At 41.8% G+C, this 23,042-nt stretch overlaps 1 protein-coding gene across 5 annotated transcripts; it reads right to left on the bottom strand.

The window, feature by feature from the left end:
* Window positions 1-837: 837 nt before the first annotated feature.
* Window positions 838-21,639, bottom strand: TMEM129 (transmembrane protein 129). Of its 5 annotated transcripts, XM_030191095.1 has the most exons (6): window positions 21,383-21,473; window positions 20,712-20,974; window positions 14,205-14,264; window positions 13,168-13,642; window positions 11,378-11,537; window positions 838-1,412 (listed from the first exon to the last, which is right to left on the bottom strand). In XM_030191095.1, the coding sequence occupies exons 2-6, from the start codon at window positions 20,725-20,727 to the stop codon at window positions 1,164-1,166; spliced, it is 960 nt and encodes a 319-aa protein (XP_030046955.1). In that variant the 5' UTR covers window positions 20,728-20,974; window positions 21,383-21,473; the 3' UTR covers window positions 838-1,163. The 5 variants fall into 5 exon arrangements, with proteins under 5 accessions (XP_030046955.1, XP_030046952.1, XP_030046954.1 ...); XM_030191092.1 differs by lacking the exon at window positions 20,712-20,974 and having other exon boundaries at window positions 21,383-21,639; XM_030191094.1 differs by lacking the exon at window positions 21,383-21,473 and having other exon boundaries at window positions 20,712-21,376.
* Window positions 21,640-23,042: the final 1,403 nt, after the last annotated feature.

Raw genomic sequence — 23,042 nt, 5'->3', positions numbered from 1 at the left:
TCATATCCCTGTGCAAACGAGTCCAGAATAATTGCTTTTGTGTGTGATTATCTGATATAAAAGTACCTACAGCACCTAAAGCTTCTGTACTACATGCAAATTCTATAATGGCAGCTACATGTGTAATTGTCATTATAAAATATTCATGATGTCCACAATTATGCACAAACCTTAGGCAAGGTTCTATGCCACGCCTTGTGTGGCAGATGCACACCAAGCTTTTAGAATAGTGTCAATTATGAGCATAACTGCTTGGCATGCTCCTCCCACTTCCACACCAACATTACAGAATAGCACCTATGTGCAGTTACGGACATAACTGCAAATTAGTATGAATTAGTGCCAATTCCAATTACAGTATCACTATTATTAGTTTAGTGCCAATTTATGCCTAATCAAGCAATTAAGTTATACATGCAACTGCTACTATCCCATAACCTAAGCACACAAATGTGTGCAAGATTACATGCACACTGCAACGCCACCCTCACTCCACCCAAATATATGCCTGGGAACATCCGCCTACATGGTATCATGTGTATGTAATCAACCACACAATTTTGTAATATCTATTTTCTGCAGGTAAAACATGCTTTACATATCAATTTTTATAAAATTTCCCCCACGAAGAACATTTTAGATTGTAACATGAGTTCTTAATTCCTTTCATTCTTGAAAGTTGCACAGCTCTGTATACTGAATGCCCATATGAATTCCAGGATAGAAAATCTGTAACAAACTGAGATGGGCAATGGCATCTGCCAACACAAGATCAGGACACCTGAATGTTTTTCTGATGTCATTAAAGGGTTTAAGTCACAAATTTGAGATTCAAACTCAGCAAAAAGAATCTTTAGTTTATAGCCTGATTAGTCACATGTGTACTGACTCATATGTGTCTGAATTTCTATGAGATACAAGCTCTATCACACTTCATCCTGACGCATGCTTTCCATGCATTCATTTTCTTTAGTTAAAACAGTACTCCTGACTGTCTGCCAGATGGTAGCAGTTAATATAGATGGGAGAGTCAGGTAAAACCAGCTTCAATTTCTAGTTCACAGAGCCTGTGATAAGACAAATCAGAACTGGAATTTTAAAAAAATATGCACTGGGAGAAAGTGTCTCCCAGAATTTTTAATCAGTTTTTAAAAAATGTACTTTCACTGCACTATACAGACATCTAAAATGCAGAACTGGGCTCGGCAGGTGGGACAAGGCACGTGGCTTGGGAGCCAGGTTTCAGGATGCTGCTGGTCTTGCCGGCTTGCAAACCATTTGCCCATGCATGTGAGACACCACATAGGGCGGCAGTAGCACTGCTGACACTCTCCTTCATTGGGTTCCTGGCACATCTTCACCAGCTTGATGCTTGCACTTGTTTGCATGCAACCTATGCACGGTTCCAGATCCTTTACACAAAGAACAGAATAAAGAATTAGCTTCAAGTTTAACTATAGTAAACAAAAAAAGCCATACAGTTTATAGCAGCACAATAAAAACAAAGGACTTGATATTCAAAATTATTTAAATGGGCAGGAGAGGGTCCTGTACAGTTAAATTGTGGTCAGCTGAACATCACTGAGGTTAAGCCGCATTTAAGCAGAAAATGCCGCTGATGATTGGCTCTGACTGCCCCAACACAATCCAGGAAGAGACAGCCCAGGAGGACCCAGAAGTTATGCAGGTACCAGCAATATTCAGTGCTGGAGCACGTATAGCTAAATGGGCATGAGGACTGCTTAAATAGCATTCCTACCTTTGCTCAGTTAACTATGCAGGTACAGCACTGAATATCGGCTGTACCCACAAAACTTCTGAACGCTGCCAATAACCAAGATATTCAGTGCCTGTGCATGGATGCAGGCTGGCACTATGTCTAATCTAGCCAGCTGCAGTCAGCACTTAAAAATACACTCACTGCCGATGGCTGAATATTGATCCAGAAGTCTTTTTCTACCACATAGCGTTAATTATGGATTAAGTGAGAATCCAAACACATTTTCTCTCAACTGTGTACAATTGAAAAACGCATTAAATCCAGTTAGAGGCCAACCAAATCCAGGTTCTTCAGTTTCAGCCAAAACCAAATCCAAAACAAAAACTGGCCCACTCTACCTTGTAAACAGCGCCCCCCCCCCCCCCCCCCCCCCCCCCCAGAAGCAGTCCATTTCCTCCCCCTGAACAGAAGCAGCCCCCTCCTGGACCCAGAGGCAGGAGCAATCCTGTCCTGGCTAGCCATTACACCACCAACAATATAGTGGGCCTGGGGGCTGCACAGCACAGTTTTGGTTTCAGCCAAAAATGTACCAGAATTTTCAGATGAAACCGAAACAAGGCCAGTTTCGGCACTGAAGCTGAAACAAACCATAACTTGGTCTGCCTCTAAATTCATTAACATCCAAAACAAACCTCCAATAAATTCACACACATACAATAACCCTAAGCTCAAACTAATTAGCTGAGCAGACAGGATGTAGCAAAGCATTCATAACAGTTCATGTGGCCTTGCCATTTAACACACATAAAGGAATAGGTCAAAGAAAGACTTGGCAGTTGGCCCAACAACTTGTAAGCCTAATGAAGTGATCTTTTTAAGAAGCTCTACGGTGGCAGTTGCCAGCCTCTTTGTAAAGTGGCACTATGTAACTAAATGAGCCACTGCATGTCTGTGACAATTTCTTAGCTTGAATGGTTTGCTGTAGCAGCCAGCTATTCTATTTTGTCTGTTAGTCTGTTCACAGGACACTGGCCTCAGGAAGAGGCCCGCTGCTTTTTCTTTTGCTAAAAGGATATCCATGTGATGGATTATCGATTTGAATGGGAACAGCAGATCACAAATCAGTTGAACCCCACGGGATGCAAACAAGAAGTCATCTAGGTAGCATAGGAGCCGACTCTGTGGGTGCTTGAGCACTCCAAATATTGAGAAAATTCCATGTATATGTCCAGGAAGGAGTTATTTCCATTGGGCTTAGCACCCCCAATAATTCTGAAAAGTTGGCTCCTATTCTAGGTAGTAAGTTATCGTTTTGGAACTTGATCTTTGCTCTTCCCTTAATGAACAACTGTGCTAAAAGTCTGAAGGGTCCAATATTTAGCCTGCAGGCACCACCATTTTGCTGACTGCCACCAGTGTTTTTCAAGAATGTGACTGGAGTAGCAGCCTAGTGGTTAGTGCAGTGAACTTTGATCCTGGGGAACTGAGTTCGATTCCCACTGCAGCTCCTTGTGACCCTGGGCAAGTCACGTAACCCTCCATTGCCCCTGGTACAAAATAAGTACCTGAATATATATAAACCGCTTTGAATGTAGTTGCAAAAACCTCAGAAAGGCGGTATATCACGTCCCATTTCCCTTTCCTCAGAAAATTCAATGCTGAACCATGTCCAGCTCCAGAACTGAATTTCCAGATTTATAGGGCCAGTGAAATATAGCCAATTAATTGCAATATTCAGCACTTAACCAGCTATGGCAAATCACATAAAGATAGGACAGCATAAGAGTCAATCCTATTTATGCAGTTACTTTGGCAGTTTGAGTGCTGACTCTACCTCCAGAATGCCCCCAAAAGGAGAAATTAGATCTTACCTGCTAATTTGCTTTCCTTTAGTCCCTCCGGACCGGACCAGGATTGGACTGATGGGTTGTGCTCGCCTACCAGCAGGTGGAGACTGAGAAAAACTCTGACTCTAGAGAGCCAATAGGAGCCCTGGCCATGTGACCTTAGCCTCAGTATTTGAATAACAAAGCAGGAAAGAAAGAAAGAAAGAAAGACCATCTGTGCCGTATGGAATCCTAGCAGCCACAAAGCACTCGGCAATGCCAAGTATCAGAGCTCACCAACAACTCTTACCAGAGAAGTGGTATGGCCCGATTTGTATTACAGCTCACCAGCAACTCTCACCAGAGAAGTGGTATGGCTCCCTTGTCTTACAGCTCACCAGCAACTCTCACCAGAGAAGTGGTATGGCTCACTTGTCTTATAGCTCACCAGCAACTCTCACCAGAGAAGTGGTATGGCTCACTTGTCTTATAGCTCACCAGCAACTCTCACCAGAGAAGTGGTATTGCTTACTTAAAGTTTCACATATGTATACTAGCATGGCTTACTTAAAGGTTCACATATATATATACCAGCAATTGGGTACCCAGCAACTCTCACCAGAGAAGTGGTATGTCCCTTTTGTAGGAAAGCTCACCAGCAACTCCTACCAGAGAAGTGGTATGGCTCACTTGAATTAGAACTCACCAGCAACTCTCAGCACAGAAGTGCTAAGGACCTCAAAGTTCTATACATATATAGATATATAAACATATACATACATATATAGATATATAAATACATACATACACATATATTCCAGCAACTGAACCCACCAGCAACTCCGACCAGAGACGTGGCATGGTCCACTTAAAGTCCTATATATGTACAAGCGTCTTTGTTTTTCTTTTTTTTTTTTTCTTTTTTTTTTAATACCCCGTTGAAAAAGTGACAAAATATGGGAGGGGCCTGGTCCGGTCCGGAGGGACTAAAGGAAAGCAAATTAGCAGGTAAGATCTAATTTCTCCTTCCTTAGCGTCCCTCCGGACCGGACCAGGATTGGACTGATGGGAAGTACCAAAGCAGTAACCTTAAGGGAGGGACCCTTTCAAACCCCTAAGCATCTCCGAGTTGCATAGATCACCTCCTGGCGACAATGAACATGTAGAGTGTATATCAATCAAAAGAGAATGAAGATAAGCTCAAAATGGCACCGTACAAAATGTGCATCTAGTGCACCAAAAATCGCTGTGCGAAGGAAAGAACCCCGCTTCTCAAGATGGAGCATATGTTATATTTCAACGTTTTTATTGATGACACTTCAATCAGAAATCACATTCCACATTCTGAATATACATAGATACAGTCCAGGCCAAATAAACAAATGAATCAGTATGTTACTAACAGTCATCAAATTTTTTATCATTGTATCTCCCCACTCCCTTCCCCTCCCTCTATATATTCTTCAACTGTTAAGTAAGCAAGTTTTATAGAACTGACACTAAAGTAATGCAACCATTAACTCACATCAATTGTTCAACCCCCCCCCTTTTTTACATTATCACTCTCACTTCCACTTTTTGCGAAGCATAGTCGAACAATCATCAATCATTACTGAATACAATCAACAACCAACACCAAAACAGTAATGTTGGTAGGACACCAACTCTTCGATGACTTAAACAAAGGAATCAAGTCTCCAGGTCATCCCTAGAGACTAGTATGTGTCCCAGCCTTTAGACATTATTTATATATCTATCCCTTAATGTCATTAATATTGGCAGAAATTACAGTCCCATACTAAATTCTTTGCCCCAATGATATCCATCTCCTCAATGGCTCCATTAGGCTACCTTATATCTCTTCCCTATCCACCCCCCGACCCCTCCCCCCTGCTTCTCCGCTCATGTCTGATTCCAAACTAATCAATTTACATCCCCTACAGTGTATTAAGGACCAAGCTTCTCCCCCTGTGAGTCAAAGAGCCTATATATTTACCCCAAAGTTTTAAAAAAACAATTTTCCGTTTAGGCCCACTTTTTGCTTCTTTTGCTTCCCACATCATCAACTGATGAACCAAGTTTCGCCAAAGATGGAGCATATGTTAACACTCTCAGGAAATGGTCCCCCAGTGAGTAGACAAATAGAAGGTATGAATTCCTTAATACGTCGAGATATAGTGAGGCCGAAACAACGGCAACCTTACCTTGACTAGAAGTACCAAAAGGAAGGAACAAATAGCTTGTAACAGCTCTCTAAATATATAAGATCTGTTTTAATATATAAAGCATATATAAAGCATATAATTTCCTGTGATCTTGACCGCCAGTAGAAGAGTCCAGACCAGTAAGAAAAAAGTGATTGGAAAAGATGAAAAATGGGAAACTACGGTAGAGTGAAAAACAAATACCCAGGTAAAGAAGTACCTCTTACCTAGACGTACTAACTGATTGGAAAAAAAGAAAACGTTGAGAGAAACTTGCAGTCCTGACCCTGCTAGCTGAAGCCATGGCTACTAACAACAGTGTCTGAAAGGAGAAAGAAACCTTAAAGGAAACAAGATGATTTTGAATTATCGTGCGAAGAATAACAACACCCTGTCCCTCTGACAATGTCACTAAGGCACAGAGGCTAAAAGCTGAGAAGAGAATACTGCAACTACAAAAGATGCCATCCTGCTTAGCAAGGCTGAATGCCTGTCCCAGACTGAGAGCATGCACCAGCCTGAGCAAGAGAGAAACAAAGAGGCCGGACTGGTGAAGAGAGAAGGTCCTCTAGAGAAAACAGAAAACCCCCTCGGCTCCATAAAAAGTCAAGATGACAACCTAAAAGGCAGCCTGGTATATCTGCAAGGATAAATATCTAAGCGAAATGCCCGACCTGAAGAAAAGGCCCCCATGCCAGAAGGGGATGGCATGCTTCAGGGCTGGTCAGATGGTAGATCCATACAAATGACTCCCCTTGAATAAAACAGACATCAGCCATGAAATAAACCAAACGTCAGTGCGGATGTGAACCCACCTAGGAGGCAGGACGACTAGAGTCAGAGTGAGAACCGAAGCTGGGCCTCCCGGATGACATCTCACTGCACTGTTCGCTAGATTACCCCTTAGGCAGCTTACAGAGAAAAGTGAAAACATGCAAAAATAAAATGACATACATGTCAATTGTGTAAAGGGGGGCACATGCAAGCCCTGTAAAGAAACAGAAAGGATGTACCTTCAATACACAAGAAGACCAGAGACCTACCAAGGGCCTCAATATGTAGCCTAAGAAGGCAACAGACCTACCAGGAGACCGCAGACCATTCTGAAAGAACATAAGCTAGAAACAGTCCTGCCAGAGAGCAGGATTGAGTCTTTGAAGTAACCTAAGATGATAACAGTCCTATGAGAGTCCAGAAAGAGCATTCCGGACTAACATAACATGGCAACAATGCTGACCAAAGACAGAGTGCTCAGAATCAAACGCTAGCCCTCAGGGATACCTCCTTGCTCCGAGAGCGACTGACAGTCCCCTAGTTTCAATGTAAAGAGACCACATGGTAATCCTGAAAGCAAACCGAATGCCAAGAGCCAAGAAGGAAAAAATTAAGTTGCAAAGTAAAGAGACCACATGGTAGTCCTGGAAGTAACAACCAAATGCCTGGAGGAATGTCCTACTCAACTAATGCCGAAAAGAAGAGCAGCAGTCTCGGGGAAAAAAACAAAAGGGAAGCTGCAAATGCTTCAGAACACTCAAAAAGATAAAGAGCACGGGAGTGCAGCTCATGAGACTGCAAAAGGCAATTGCCCAGGGAAAAAACCTTGCAACTATGTCGCACGTAACCCCAAAATATTGTGGAGACTGCAAAATATTTAGACGACTCTTTACCACCAGTACTAGGCATCCTGAGAAGCATAAAAATTGCACTTCTCGGTCTGCGACTTGCTGACTTGTCGACAAGAGGTTTTTTTTGTTTTGTTTTGTTTTGTTTTTTAAATAGCTAGCTGACTCGCCAAGAGAGAAAAATCTCCCCTTTTCTGAGGGGTAGCATAACTATGATGAACTTTTAGAGACTGGAAAACAGTGTTGTGAAGGGACATTATTGCGCATTGTGAGCTGGTCACCCTTCCAGGACCCAGCCCGGGCGGACCCTGCTTAGCTTCCTTCACACCGGGCTCTATCCTTCTCAGAAACTCTCCTAAGAGAAATATGCAGAAAAGTTTGTATCAAAAAATGTGCTGCACGAAGCTTCACTATGGATCGAAGGCTTTCATGAAAAAGACTTGAGACTTTGAGAGCGCTCTTGACAGCATTTAGAATTGACATAGGAGGAAGGAAAATTCCTTCTTAGGAACTAGGTTCTTGTGATAAAGATTTGAGACATTGAAAGTGCGCATGACGGCAGTGAGATTCCAAATAGGAGGAAGGGAGATCCATTCTTAGGAACTAGAAATTAAAATTGCATTCGGAAGAATCAAGAGAGAAAATGGTCTAAGATCCAAGAGTCTATGTAGGGAGACCCCTACTTCACATGCCTTGCCGTGAGAGCGATAGAGAAAGGAGGCAAAATGAAAAGCATAACCATCTAAAAATAAAACCGCAAGAACTCCTGGACAGAGGAAATAAGAAAATGACTGTCATGTAAGAGTAGCCTGCAACTATGATTTCATGACACAAAGTTAAACAGGTGAGAGTGGCATGTACCTATGACAACATCCTTACTGCCCCCATGCCTGTGGAAGAACAAACGTATAGCTGACATATAGGAAATATCCTAGAATGGAAAGCAACCTTTCGAAAAATGCTATAACAAAAAAAAACACAACTCTGAACTACCTTCCAACAGTCACATTGGAGCAGACTCTGTGGGTGCTTGAGCACCCCCAATATTGAGAAAAACTCATGTATATGTCCAAGGAGGGGTCATTTCCATTGGACTTAGCACCCCCAATAATTTTGAAAAGTTGGCTCCTAGCCCACAGACAAACGCCACCCGAGATTATAAAGAAACAAACATCAAACAGGCTGGCCACGTGATGAATATATAGTGGGACATAGACATACAGGGGTCCAAGATAGAGAAATAAATTGCTAAAACTTGGACCTGCACCCAGTTCTGTAGCCCACCTTTTGATGCTGCTTTTAACTCCTAACCCTTATTCACTCTGTTCAGAACCCTTATTTTAAACCTGCTCACTTTAAAATCTCCTTATCTCTTGTTTGTTTTGTCTGACCTAATGAGATTGTAAGATCTGAGGAGCAGGGACTGTCTCTTCATATTCAAGTGTACAGCGCTGCGTTTTTCTAGTAGCGCTTTAGAAATGATAAATAGTAGTAGTAGCAGCTTCAGAGACTGTAGTGCTGACTATTAGGCTACAGCAACCAGCTACTCAACATTAAAAACATAAAAAGCAAAGAAATGACCCCCCTAAAGAACATAGGCGACTCCTGAGAAAGATCAGCCCCAAACGGCCCGAAGACGGCGAAAGAGAAAAGTCCCGACGCACCCCCCCAGCGGCGCACAATATTTACAGGAGCCGGAAGAGGAGATCCCCGACGCTAGCATACAGCGCGTCTCAGCTTCTCGGACATGACGGTAACGCGCGTGCACGCGCGTACCCGATTCGCGCCAAAATCTCTCTTTTTTTTTTTTTTAAAGCCCTGCTCCGCCGAACAAACCGCTAAGGGAAGAACACAAACGGCAGTGCTAAATAAAATACAGCTCAACTCAAAGAGGGCTGAAAACAAAATGCTGCCGCTTACTCTTTTTTTTTTTTTTTTTACACAGCTGACTCACAGCATTCCCATGCAATCAAACAGAGCTGTCTGCTCATTCAGTCAGTGGGGACAAGTTGTCTTTAAATTTTTTTTTTAACACCTAAACTCCTCCAAATTACTGCTGCCTTTTTTTTTTTTTTTTTTTTTTAACCAGCTAGATAATATAGACACCTAAAACAGCAACCAGAGCTGCCTGCTCATTAAAGTAATGGGGAAAACTCCACTGAAGAGTAATAGAACAACACATAGCTGTCTGCTGGTTAGAAGCCGGGGGATGTAGCTTGCTCCTTAAAATGCTTATAAGATTTAACTTTCTATAGTGGCTGCCTCTCCCAAAGACATACACCTTTCTAAACAAAGGGTAGTCCTTCCCAGCTATGTATGGGAGATGGGGAGGAAGGGGGGAGGGACCCGGAGACATCCGAGTTTGACACCCCCAGAGGCTGTAAAAGAAAGGAAAAGAAGTCCCTACCTGACCAGCGTCTAACAGAGAATTCCTAGGCACAGAAAAAGAGGTAGCAATGTTGTTCTTATTGTAAACCTCTAAAAGAGAAAGAGAGAGACTAATGGGCTCGCTTCCTACCTGCTGGGAGACTGAGAAAATACTGAGGCTAAGGTCACATGGCCAGGGCTCCTATTGGCTCTCTAGAGTCAGAGTTTTTCTCAGTCTCCACCTGCTGGTAGGCGAGCACAACCCATCAGTCCAATCCTGGTCCGGTCCGGAGGGACGCTAAGGAATAGCCTATTTCATGTTGGGTGTTAACCAGACATTTACAGTGACACTAACCAGTTAAGTGCTGCTGAATGTGGCCGATGAGACCAGGAGCCACGTCTGGCTGGTTATATCACTTTGAATATTGATCCCTAAGTACATATATGCTGTGAACATGGACATGCATATGTTGAAACTATACAGCATTCAGTTCACTAATGTACCTTAAAAATGTACTTAACTGATAGAGGCAGGTGGCACCATAAAGACTTACCAATTTATTAAGGAATGAGCTTTTGAAGACCAGTCCACTTTGTCAGGTGTATGAAGTTCAGGACATGGGTATATAGAAGATGCATGGGGGCGGAAGAGGGATACAAGAATAAAAGTACTGGAAAATGCAAGGCAGAATGTGTAAAAGGGAGAGATGGCTGCATAGTTCAGTTAACTAGCAGCTGTGGTGAATGAGAGAACAAAGACAAGATGATGTCAAAGTAATTGAGTCCATTCACAACAGTAATTTGCTATGAATCCAATGTCCCTATTCAGGCCTAGGCTGATGTCAGGCTTTTTGAAGAGTTCCTTTTTAGGAGTTTTTAGGAGTATGGCAACCTTGAGGTCACAGAGGGGCTGATGCAACAAGCTACCGCTGGCTGCAGCACATGGTTAATGAGCAGTTAATAAAGCAAAATTCATGGACCAGTGATAGCCTAAGAGTACGGCTAGCAGCTGAAGTATTAATCCAAGACTCAGAAGTCCTTTTATTAGGCAATTTTAATACTTCTCAAAACTGCACAAGACTGCTTGCCTAGTGAAAACCTCTTCCTTTCTTAGTTTTATGTTAAATTATTAGTAAATTACCCCTGCAGAGGACGACAAAAGTATAGAGGAAGAAGAAAACTAAAACATAACAGACAGGCTGGCCCTCAGCCCAGGGGCCCTGCGTACTTCCACCTCCCTGACCCAGTAAGAGTCCCAGAGGCAGTTAACTGACAAGGTCATGCCTTACTGTGAATACCCTACACTCCGTCAGCAAATAGTCTCCAAACCAATGCCCCAGACCAATTCTTGATCTCCACAGGGCATGTTCAACCCAGGACAGAGCCCACAGACTGGGCCTGTGGGAGCCTAGTCACATGTCCTGCTGAACTATCTGCTGGAGACAAGTGAATACTGACAAGTTCCAGGACTGCACCACTCCTTACACTAGTGATGTCATCTGTCTATCTGTCCACATATCTGGACAGGTCTAGCAGGATAAAGAAGTACCCTTTAAAGCACAGATGATTCAGCCTGATTAGGCTAAGAAGGTTAGTCAAGTCATAAATGCACCAATTACTATGTCCCACGACTCCTACCTGACCACTGGGCAATGAGTATCTCAGATTCCCTTCCACTAGAGATCGAAATGTTTCCAGAAATATGTCACTGAGGGTTTGGTGAATCACAACATTAGCAGCATTACGCACAGGAGCACGGAGTTTCTCTCGTAGCTCCCCATATTCTGTAGAGTTCAACCTGGAAAACAAAATGGAGAAGAAAAGAAAGAAAATAGCAGAATTGCTAAGAGTATATGACAGTAGGCAGGAGTAGCCTAAAAGCAATGTTACTCCTTGTTCCTAATTTTCTAGTTAAAGAAAAACACTCAACTATGCAATATTTCAGAAGAGCAGTTAATTATTGCCCATTCTTTGGGTTATGCCTCTCCACATGACACAGACAGCAGCATAGAATCATTATGGATACAAATTACATGTGTGAAGGGACGGAGTATTCTTGAAGGACTGTACTACTGTCCGCCAGTAGCGCAAAAAACAGAAGAAACCAGTCTTTGCAAGAAACAACAGCAAACAAAACAGCGAAGATGACTGACAAAAATAAAAATAATAAAGAATAAATAATAAAAATAAAAAACAAAAAAATTGAAACACAAAAATATGTCAAAAATTCAAATTTTTGTATAAAAATATATAAGAATGGGGGCGACACTTCGGTTGTAAAAATTAAAAAACAGACTTTATTGATCAATGGAAAGCAGGGAGAAAGGGACTCGACACAGCTGTGTTTCGGCCGTACAGGCCTGCGTCAGGAGTCTATACAAATCAAAACACAAACAATATAAAATAATTAAAACATATAATAATAAAGAGAGACATTACAAATATCCAAAACTTCCTATTACAATTTGGTGCCGTAAAGTATGCCTGGTAGCGCGTAAGACCATCTTACAGAGATGGATAGACCCTGACCCACCGGTGTACTGGCACTGGAGGAACCAACTACATGAGTTGGCCACATGGGAAGTGAGAGAGGTGAAAGGAGCTCCGAAATGAAAAAAGCAATTCATGTCAGTATGGGGTTCTTATATACAAGGGCTTAGTCCACGAGGGAGAAGTCTACTCCTCAATGTGCTGTGAGTCTGAATTGGAAATGTACATGATATGAATGCTCATATCACTGTCCCCATTAATGGTTGACACGCATAGAGGGGGGGTGGGGTGGGAAGGGTACATTAGATTAGGAAGATTGTGTGGTTGCAAGGTTTGTACAGGAAGAAGGTGAGATACGATAGAATGGGAGGGGGAGGTACCAAGAGAAGGGGGTGGTAGGGGGATTTCCATACAGTTAACTGAGGGGAAGATGAAGAAAAAAATTTAAACTATAGACCGTAAATAACAACTCGTTTAGTTGTATAACTGTTATATGATACTTTGTTGTGTATTGAGTTGACTGAATTTTGTCATATGACGGCTTTCAATAAAGTGTTGAAACATAAACAATTTAATGTGAAATTGAAATTTTATTTTTTTTCCGAACAGCATTTGGGACAACCTCAATTAGAATTTGAGAACCTCATGAAGGTAAGCTACAGGACTGGAAAAAAAAAAGGGACTGAGTGAATGGGTCTTCTGTGAATGGTTTGGTTTTTTATCCTATAATGTTATGGCATTCTTTTGTTTTATTTTCAATATTTGGATTGTAAACCGCTCCAATATCAATGTGAGAGTGGCGTACCAAGTATTTCAAACTATCTGTCCTTCTGAGACCACACATACATTTCTAAGTTTTTTACTGTGTTACTCCCAACAAAAGAAGACACAAGCTCTACTGTCTTCCCACTTCTTAACACTTAAAATACTCATTTTACCTGATATCAAAAGACTTCACATGAGGATTAATGCTGGCAACCCGAATGGTAATAAATTGCACTGGAGTGTTGGAATCTGGCGAAAGCTCGTGTTGTCGGGAGTCTGTCACTGTTAGGTGAATGTCCTGCTGCTGTGCAATGTATACACTATACGTTGACACTTTCATCACCCAAGTATCTGTGACGATGACCCTGGCCCCAGGTGCACCAGTGGCAAACTTATCAATCCTTCGGAATTCTGTGTTGATGGAGGAAGCCACTGCCCTCCAACTGGACTGAGGAAGAGCATGGTGAGAAAGAATCCTGACCAAAGGATGATTAGCCCACCCATTCCAAGACCAGTAGTATGCAAGCAAACTGGTGACTGTAGGAAGAAGAACAGCAAGTACAAAGAATATTTTCCAGCCTTCTGTAGCCTTGTGAATATAATAAAGTTGCTTTTCTGCAGCTGCAAAGCACATGCCAAAGTAGTATCCTGCAAGCAAAACACATTTGCTGTCAGTTGCTAATAGCTAAATCACCAGACTGTAAGCTCTCTGAGACAGGCACTAATTGTAGCTGTTTTGGAGACCATATAAATGCCAAACGTAAGCTGGACCCTTCACCAGTCAGCAGACTTGCTGAGCTGATGCTTCTGGGTTTCTTTTTAGGATGGCAACCAATTCCAGTTAAGAATCATGTAATACTAATGCAGCATTTGAGTGGAAACTTTTATAATCGCAATCACTTCAATTCTGCATTTAGGAATTTTGCAGAAATCTGAATTTGGAACAATAGCCACATAAGGCAGCGGTTCCCAAACCTGATCCTGGAGGCACCCCAGCCAGTCAGGTTTCCGGGATATTCACAATGAATATTCATGACAGAGATTTGCATATAGTGGAGGCAATGCATGCAAATCTCTCATGAATATTCATTATGGATATCGTGAAAACCTGACTGGCTGAGTGCCTCCAGGACCAGGTTTGGGAACCACTGACATAAGGGATTGCAAGTTTATGAAGTTTCTCAAATTGACAACCGATATCTTTACTTACCTGAAGACTGCACTTCTTGTGATGATCTAGAAGGCATACTCTTGTGCAGTAGTTTAGGAGCTGTTACATACAGAATATATGAGATTTACTTTCTATGCCCTCTTGGCTTTGCTACTAGACCTTTGCTGCAAGATCAACATTTTGGATTTATGCCCAAGATATTTATGATCAAGGGGTCATAATGTATAAACCTCCTTCCCTTGAGCTTCAAGATACTATTTAACTGAGTCAATGATAACTCTACAGAGGTGGTAGAAAATAGTACTGCGAGAGAATGCAAACATGCTTGAGAGAGAAGGCAGTGGTAGAACAAGGTTGGGTAACTGGATAAAATTACATGGAAGATAGAGGGGCAGCCTGGGTGTTGAGTTTAAGTGCAAGAACTTTTATGCTAAGAGAAGCAAGCAAAACAAACCTGGACAAGAGCCACATTGAGCCTACAAATAGGTGGGAAAATGTGGGATACAAATGTAACAAATAAATAAATATCCCACAGGTGGGCAAATTTTGCAATTCTTGTTTTATCTGTTTCTCCTCATCTCTTTATTGCTTTGATAAGACATTTTCTGGTTTGGGCTGTAGTGCCCCCCCTCCCCCAATATTTGTTTACAGATTTGCTTTCTTTTTTTTTTGCATCCTCTTTTCTTAGAAAGTAAATCTACAGCAGGGCACCTAGGCTATGATGGTGCTACTTTTTAGATGGCCAGGTAACGTGAACAAGTGGCACTTCCAAAAGAACAAGGGAATCAGAGGTATGTCATACACAGAATTTATTCTTGGAGTACACCTTGAGATTCCAAGGTGGAAGATGCAGCTTAAACCCAAGTGGCTTAAGTTTACTTTTCATTATTTCCTGAAAATGGGCAACAGAAAAGGTAGATACTAGGCACAGGCACGAACCTCTCAACTTATTACAGCTGTCCCTCCTGGATTGATGGATACTTTTGTTTTTGAACTGGGGGTGGGGTGGGGAGCATCAGAAGTTAGATCTGATGATTGACTGCTACAGTCTGTTCCCGCTGAGTGAGAATATATGGAGACTGTGGAGCCCAATGTAATTCTCATCCTGGATCCTTGAGCTCCTCCTCAACCTTGTGCGCAGTCTGCAGATTCCTATGCCCTGAGCATCACTGTGCTCGACTGCAGAAGATGCTGAGGTGAGAGGGCAGATACAATCTATCAGACTGACAAACTTGGAGATTGACTGACATGTCCCAAGATGTCAAGAGACAACAACACTGGGGAGACAAATCAGCAAAGAACAACACATTTACGGCAGTGAGACCAATATGGAAAGTACTGCATTTTCTGTTTCCTCTGTGCATTTGCCAAGCTCCATCTTGGCAATATCTGCTTCTATCACATTTGACATGATATTGGAAGCTACTGCAGATTTAGGAAGACTCTTGCTATCATGTTAACACATTGGTGAATAAGGTAGTCCAACTAACTAAAGAAAATAGAAACATAGAATCATGATGGCAGATAAGGACCAACTGGCCCATCCAGTCTGCCCTTCCTCAGTAACAACTAACTCCACCTTTTCCTAAAAGATCCCACACGCTTGTACCATGCTTTCTTAAATTCTGACACAGTCATTTCCACTGGGAGGCCATTCCACGCATCCACCACCCTTTCCATGAAAGAGTATTTTCTTAGATTCCTCCTAAGCCTATTTCCTCTTAACTTCATCCTATGCCCTCTCATTCCAGAATTTTCCTTTTTTTGAAAAAGGCTCACATCCTGTACATTAACGACTCTGAGGTATTTAAACGTCTGTCTCTCTTCCAGCATATATATATGCTGAGGCTCATAAGCCTGTCCCTATATGTTTTATGACAAAGACCACATACCAATTTTGTAGCCGCCCTCTGGACCGACTCCATCCTGTTTATATCTTTCTGTAGGTATGGTTTCCAGAATTGAAAGTACTCTAAATGGGGCCTCACCAGAGATTTGTACAAGGGCACTATCACCTCTTTTTTCCTGCTAGTCATCCCTCTCCTTATGCACCCAAGCATCTTTCTGGCTTTGACCATTGACTTTTCTGTTTGGCCACCTTAAGGTCATCAGACACAATCACCCCCAAGTCCTGCTCTTCTTTTGTACACAGAAGCACTTCACCCCCTATACTGTACTGTTCCCTTGGACGTTTGTAACCCAAGTGCATGACCCTGCATTTCTTAGAATTAAATCTTAGTAGCCAATTATCGGTCCATTCTTCAAGCTTCACTAGATCCTTTCTCATGCCATCCACACCCTCAGGGATGCCCACCATATTAGAGAGTTTGGTATCATCTGCAAAGAGATAAGTCTTACCAGATCTTCCGCAATATCACTCACAAGATGTTAAAAAGGTTGGCCCAAGGACCGATTCCTGCTGTACACCACCAATAACATCCCGTTCCTCAGAGCAAGCTCCATTTACCACTACCCTCTGTCTCCTTCCATTTAACCAGTTTTGAACCCAGTCAGTCACTTTAGGTCCCATACCAAGAGCACTCAGTTATCAGTGTGGAACCGTGTCAAAGGCTTTGTTAAAATCCAAGTACAACACATCTAGTGCCCCTCTCACGTCCGTTTGGTCACCCAGTCAAAGAAATCAATCAGATTTGTCTGATACAACCTGCCTCTAGTGAAGCTATGCTGCCTCGTGTCCTGCAGTCCATTCAATTCGAGAAACCTCATGATTCTCAGCTTTAGAAGCACTTCTCTTAGTTTATTCACCACAGAGGTCAGACTGACAGGTCTGTAATTCCCAACCCCCTCCCTAATTCTGCTCCTGTGCAGAGGGACCACGTCCATCCTTCTCCAGTACTCCGGAACCACTCCAGACTCTAAGGAAGCATTGAAGAGGTTAAACAGCTGAGCCACCAAACATCTCCGAGTTCCTTGAGTACCCTTGTATGTATCCCATCAGGTCCCATTGCTTTGTCTACTTTTAGTTTAGCTAGCTTCTCATGAACAAAGTCTTCTGAGAATTGGTCCTGGTCTACCACACAACCACCCCCCTTAGCATTTCTTTTCTGCAGTCCTACCCTCCCCCCCCCCCCCCCCCCCCCCCGGTCTTTCAGAAGTAATTGTTAAGCAGTTCCGCTTTACTCTTATTGGCTTCTTCATATTCTTCCCCCTCAGCTTTGAGCCTCGCAATGCTATTTTGGCACTTTTTCCTGTCACTTACATATCTGAAACATGTTTTGTCCCCCAATTTTACCATATCGGCTATCTTTTCTTCCATTTGTCTCTTCACTTTTCTGACAGCTTTTCCAGCTTCTCTTAGTTTGTTTTTTTTTTTTTTAGATATTTTGCCTGTCTTCCTCTTTCTGAGTCCTTTTGTAACTTATGAAGGCTATCTTCTTTCCCTTACCTTTTCAGCTACTGCGTTTGAGAACCAGAGCAGCCTTCTTTTACTCTTCCTTTAATGTAATTTTCTAACAAAGGTTTGTCGCCTCTAAAATAGCTCCTTTCAGTTTTGCTCACTGCTGAGCTACTTCCTTCAGCTGTTCCCATCCACCTAACTCTTCCTTGAGAAATTCCTCCATTTCGGCAAAGCTAGTTCTTTTGAAGTCTAGGACCTTCAATCTTGAATAAGCCCTCTCCTCCTTTGTCTTGTTATTGAACCATACCATTCAGAGATCACTAGATGCCAAATGATCTCCCACCCTAACATCAGAAACAATGTCCTCATTTGTAAGCACTAGGTCTAGAATAGCTCCATCCTGCATCGGTTCCATTACCCACTGCTGAAACAATTCTTTCTGTAGAGAATCCAAGATCCCTTTGCTTCTAGACGACCACAAAGCAGGGATTCTCCTATCGACGTCCGGCATATTAAAATCATCTATTAGTAGTACTTCCCCTTTCTTACCTATCTTGTGGATGTCTTCAATTAAGTCTCTGTCCATTTCTTCTTACTATGAAAGTGATATATATATATATATATATATATAACACCAATGTAAATACATTTTCCTTTCCCACTTACTAGTTTAACCCACAATGCTTCTTCCTTACCCTATATGTCTTGCAGTTCTGTCACTTTAATATTATTCTTAAAATATAATGCCACTCCTCCACCCTTTTTACCTACCCTGTCCTTCCTGCCAGGTATAACTATATCCCAATCATAGTTCTCCGTGAACCACGTCTCCATGTCCGCCACTAAATCCAAGTCAGCTTTTTATCATTGCAGCTTCTAGATCTAGACATTTGTTTCCCATACTATGGGCATTGGTATACAAGGCTCTCCAGATTTTACCCTTTTCCCCTTCTTTCTATAAGGATATTTGATATCTTGCCTTCCTGAGAATTATCAATGACTTTAGGGCTTTTCTCACCCATCCCCAGCAAATTTAGTTTAAAGCCCTCTTTAGTACTTTAGCCAGTCTGTTACTGAAGACACTTTGCCCCTTCCTTGAAAGATGGATGGACACCATCACCACTCAGTAGCTCTTGGAAAATCATCCCACGGTCAAGGAAACCGAAGCGCTCGCATTGGCATCATCCACACAGCCACACATTTGGCTCCAGGATGCGAGCTTCCCTCATTCAGCCTTTAACTTCAACAGGAAGGATCAATGAGACCACCACCTGTGCACCTTCTCACCCAGAGCCATGAAATCACGTTTGATATGGTCAGTAAGGTATCTAGCAGTATCATTAGTGCCAACATGGATAAGCATCATAGGATAGTGATCAGTATGCTTGATGAGACTAGGCAACCTTTCCGCTACATCTCAAATCTTGACTCCAGGCAGACAGCACACCTCCCAAGACATCATGTGTGGTTGGCAGATGGGCGCCTCCGTACCCCTCAGAAAAGAAACACTAACCACCACTACCTTTTGCTTCTTATCCGACGGCTTTGGGATTTTTGATCGTTGTTTCCTCCTGTTCCCAAGATGTTTTCAGTTCTTCTGCCTCCAGGGCTGCAAACCGATTCTTCAATTCAACAGAAGATAGAGTTGGGGGTGTTGATTTTGCAGGATTTGGTAACCTGTGTCCAGCTGTGCTTTTTCTGCACAAAATCTTCTCTCCCTTTGGTCTCCAGGATGAATTTCTGGATGTCACAGAAGCTTCTTAGTCTTGCTACCTCCTCTCTTAATTATTGTACTTCTTTCATGAGGGATTCAATGTGCATGCATTTATCATATAAACAGAATCTTGCCTTTGGCCAAGCATTCAGTCTGGACAGAGGCAGGAGCTGTAATGACAGCTGCAGCTTTAAGGGCATGATGTTTCTTTGCCATACTTCATTTAAGAGTTATTTGTACCTGTGGATAAAAGAAGTGAAACGGTCTACTAAAGTCCTAACCCTATTTTTTTAACTTCACTTGTTTTGTAAGTTACTGGAAGCAGGTAGTTTTATTGTGAAATCTAAGAATCTGTTGAAATTTACTCTGTGTGAGTAGTTCAATGTACTTTTTAACCTATTATTAGATAAACAGTGATTTAGCTTATCCTTTCAGGTTTTAGGATTTTTTTTTTCTTACTCTGGAATTGTCTACTATTAAGTCCCAGGATGAGACTTAACAGGTACGGTGTGCAAATCCGGTTAAACTTCTTTTCAGGATAACACATCCAATTAATCTGATGACCCCTGAGAGCATTTATGAGAATAGGACCCCCCCCCCCCATCCAGAGAATAACAGGGGTCAAAAATATGAGCAGAGAAATAGAAAAGAGTGACTTAAAGCAGTTTGTTAGTACTAGTCCTGACAAGTGGAAACTTTCTAAAAGTTGTCTGAAAGCTAACATCTCTTGTGCAAAAAGAACAGGAACAAAGTTGAGCCTATATTTTAGCTTGCCTATGCTTAAACTGTTAAACACCTTTAAATACTGGAATGCAAAATATACTTTAATTAATCAAGACCTCAGCCATTCAACTTGATGGCTCGTACTCATGCCTTCAAGAATTAAGTACTTGATTAATTATTGGTCTTTTTAAATGGATAATTTTTTCAACTTTACCCAACATTACCCACACTGGACTTCATCATATCTAATAATGATGTAATTAAACACATAGCTTTGTGCAGTTGCATGGCTGAGGTCTTGATAGATTCATTAAGGGAAAGGAAAGGGAAATGGGACTTGATATACCGCCTTTCTGTGGTTTTTGCAACTACATTCAAAGCGATTTACATTGTATGTACAGGTACTTATTTGTACCTCGGGCAATGAAGGATTAAGTGACTTGCCCAGAGTCACAAGGAGCTGCAGTGGGAACCCCAAGATCAAGGTCTGCTGTACTAACCACTACAGCTACTCCTCCACATTCCAGTATTTAATTGTGGATATTTCACAGCTGGAAGCCACAAATTTTAATCTGCCATTATTATTTTTTTTCTTACATTTGTACCCCGCGCTTTCCCACTCATAGCAGGTTCAATGCGGCTTACATATTACAGGTACTAGTTTAAAACACTGCATTTTGTAATTAGAATTCAATCCTTCCTGTGGATTTTACCTACTAACTGCTGACTGTTATTACTTAGGATTACTGACCTGATTTATGTAACATCTGTCAGAATATCTTCAATAAAAGGGCAAGAGTGACAGGGTGGGTTGGATCAGTCAGGTGCAAATTAACTGATGTTAAGTGATCACCATTGACTGCTCCCAAAAGCTTTTGCCATTTAACACTGGCCTCACTCAACAGGAGGTAATGGGCCGCGTGGAATTATCAGAGCAAACAAATCCTGTTTCTTAAACCGTGAATATTCACTGTGGATATCATGAACACCCAGAGATCGGCTTTCCACACCTTTCTGTAAGACAAAAAAAAACCCAAGGAAACTCTCTGCTAGCAGAAGAATAACGTCGGCCATACAAGAGATAAAAACTTTTCAGCAGACCGGTTTGTACTGCTTCTCAGAACGCTCAACACCAACTATGACTCTCACATGAATAAACCTCACATTTCCTTCAGACAAAAGGAATCAAAATTGTTAATGTTATTATAAAACAAAGCTCTGGGTCCGTGGGTCGATTTTCAGTGTAAAAACGCTGAAGTACAACTTTCCACGAGTACCAATGCCAAAACCAGCATCCACAAGCACCGGCACTAATGACTCGTTAAGAGAACTGAAGGAAAAAAGGTAAAAGACGGACCGTGCGGGATCCTCTATGATCTGTGCTAACTGCCCTGACCAGACCCCCGGCCCAGCGGGACTCACCCAGCGGTAGCAGCGAGTGAGTGAGTATGGTGGCCGTGCTCCTGCGGATATGATACTGCAGAAAGGCGGCATCCTCAGTGCCAAGCCAGCCTGAGAACAGGCTTTGCACCGTCAACCCGGCCAAACGAAACTCATTGGGGGTGAAGACGAAGCAGACGGAAAAGAGCACGTAGGCCAAGGAAAAGGTGGCCTCCGGGCTCTCCATGGCTCCTGCCCGCTTCACCCAGCTCCCCACTGCGTACACTTCCGGCCCATACCCCGTGGCAGCCTGGGACTGAAAGTCATGCGTAGTCTCTACCAAGGAGGTTTACTAGACAGGAGTAGAGAAGTATGGTAGGCAGCCGGGTTAGTCCACTTTTAAAGGTAATCAATAGAAATAAAACATGGAAAATAAAATAAGATTATACCTTTTTTATGTATTATGTCCAATAAAAAAAGGTATCATTTTCTTTTCCATGTTTTATTTTGTTTCATTTCTATTGATTACCTAGACAGGAGTGGAAGTGAGCCCATCTAGTCCATTGTAAGCAAGGAAGCCAAATAGGACAGTATGAGTTTCCCCTTCCCAGCTCAGCCGTCACCCCCGTTTACTCAAAACAACGCAAGCAAAACTATGAGCTGCTGCATCCACATTGTCTTTCTTTATTGTTGGTCCATCTGTAACAAGTCTAAAGCTGTTTCAATTGGATAGGCAGTGTCTTACAAGGTGGAGGACAAAAGGTTTTTTTTTTTTACTTATTGCACAGCTTTTTAGTTCATTTGGAAAAAAGCTTCCCATATCGTAGATATATCATTAAATAATTTAATATCACTAAAACAGCTTAAAAATTATTGTAGCTGGTAGAAACAGCAGTTTTAAACTCTGTATTTTGTGCTCATTTTTCTACACTAAAAACTAAATAAATACACTGTATACAATACAGATGACCAAATTTCAGTGAGGATATCCTGTTTCCTGATGGGTTCATCTGAAATGTTGTAATCTGCCTCGGGAAGCGTGGTGTTATAAAGATGATGGAATATATTGAAATTAAATAGAAGTAGAATTAACTCTCCTTTCATTGGGGCATATGTAATCACATCTTCGTCTGTTTTGTAGAACCTTACCTTTTAGATACACAAATGGATTATTCTGTTGTTTGAGCATGTTTCAGGGACAAGTGGTTTGTAAGTCAAAATAATAAAATATTTTATGTCAAACAGATCTCTCATTTGTGGAAACATAACTAAATGGGCTATAAGCCCCTAATGCACCCCATTGGTTTTCTTATAGTTTGTTCTTGTGATGTCTCATACTGTGCCAAAACTGGAAATACAGTGAGACAGAATAATAGAATTCAGTAATTTCCAAAACTTATTTTTTTATGTTTTAATCATCATCTTTATTAAAAGCAAAACATGTTGGTTGATAAGCTTCATACAGAACAACAAAAAACAGTAAACCATCCAACATGGCACAATAAAAACTTTTACTTTTACCCCAAGAACCCTTCCCCTCCCTCCCTATAAGCCCACCTGACTGTTTCCACCTGCCAAAATAACACAACAGATGTACAGATCAGTAGGACTCAAAGCATTTCATAACAAGTCATAAACAACACAGTTTATACCAAATTGTTTAACCACACTTTGGTTTTGCCTTCGGGTTTAGTAAGCAATA

Source organism: Microcaecilia unicolor, chromosome 2, assembly GCF_901765095.1.
Source record: "Microcaecilia unicolor chromosome 2, aMicUni1.1, whole genome shotgun sequence".
NCBI classification, from domain to species: domain Eukaryota; kingdom Metazoa; phylum Chordata; class Amphibia; order Gymnophiona; family Siphonopidae; genus Microcaecilia; species Microcaecilia unicolor.
The sequence above is the reverse complement of the archived record's forward strand: the minus strand, read 5'-3'. Positions and strand labels throughout refer to the sequence as shown.

What these genes read in the sequence shown, in the direction of transcription:
- TMEM129 (XM_030191092.1), bottom strand. Translation starts at nt 21,587, where the DNA reads ATGGAGAGCCCGGAGGCCACCTTTTCCTTGGCCTACGTGCTCTTTTCC. An exon ending in TCACTCGCTGCTACCGCTGG is followed by an intron (nt 14,265 to 21,382) that starts GTGAGTCCCGCT and finishes TGTATGTAACAG; the next exon opens with CTCCTAAACTACTGCACAAG. An exon ending in ACAAGAAGTGCAGTCTTCAG is followed by an intron (nt 13,643 to 14,204) that starts GTAAGTAAAGAT and finishes TTTTGCTTGCAG; the next exon opens with GATACTACTTTGGCATGTGC.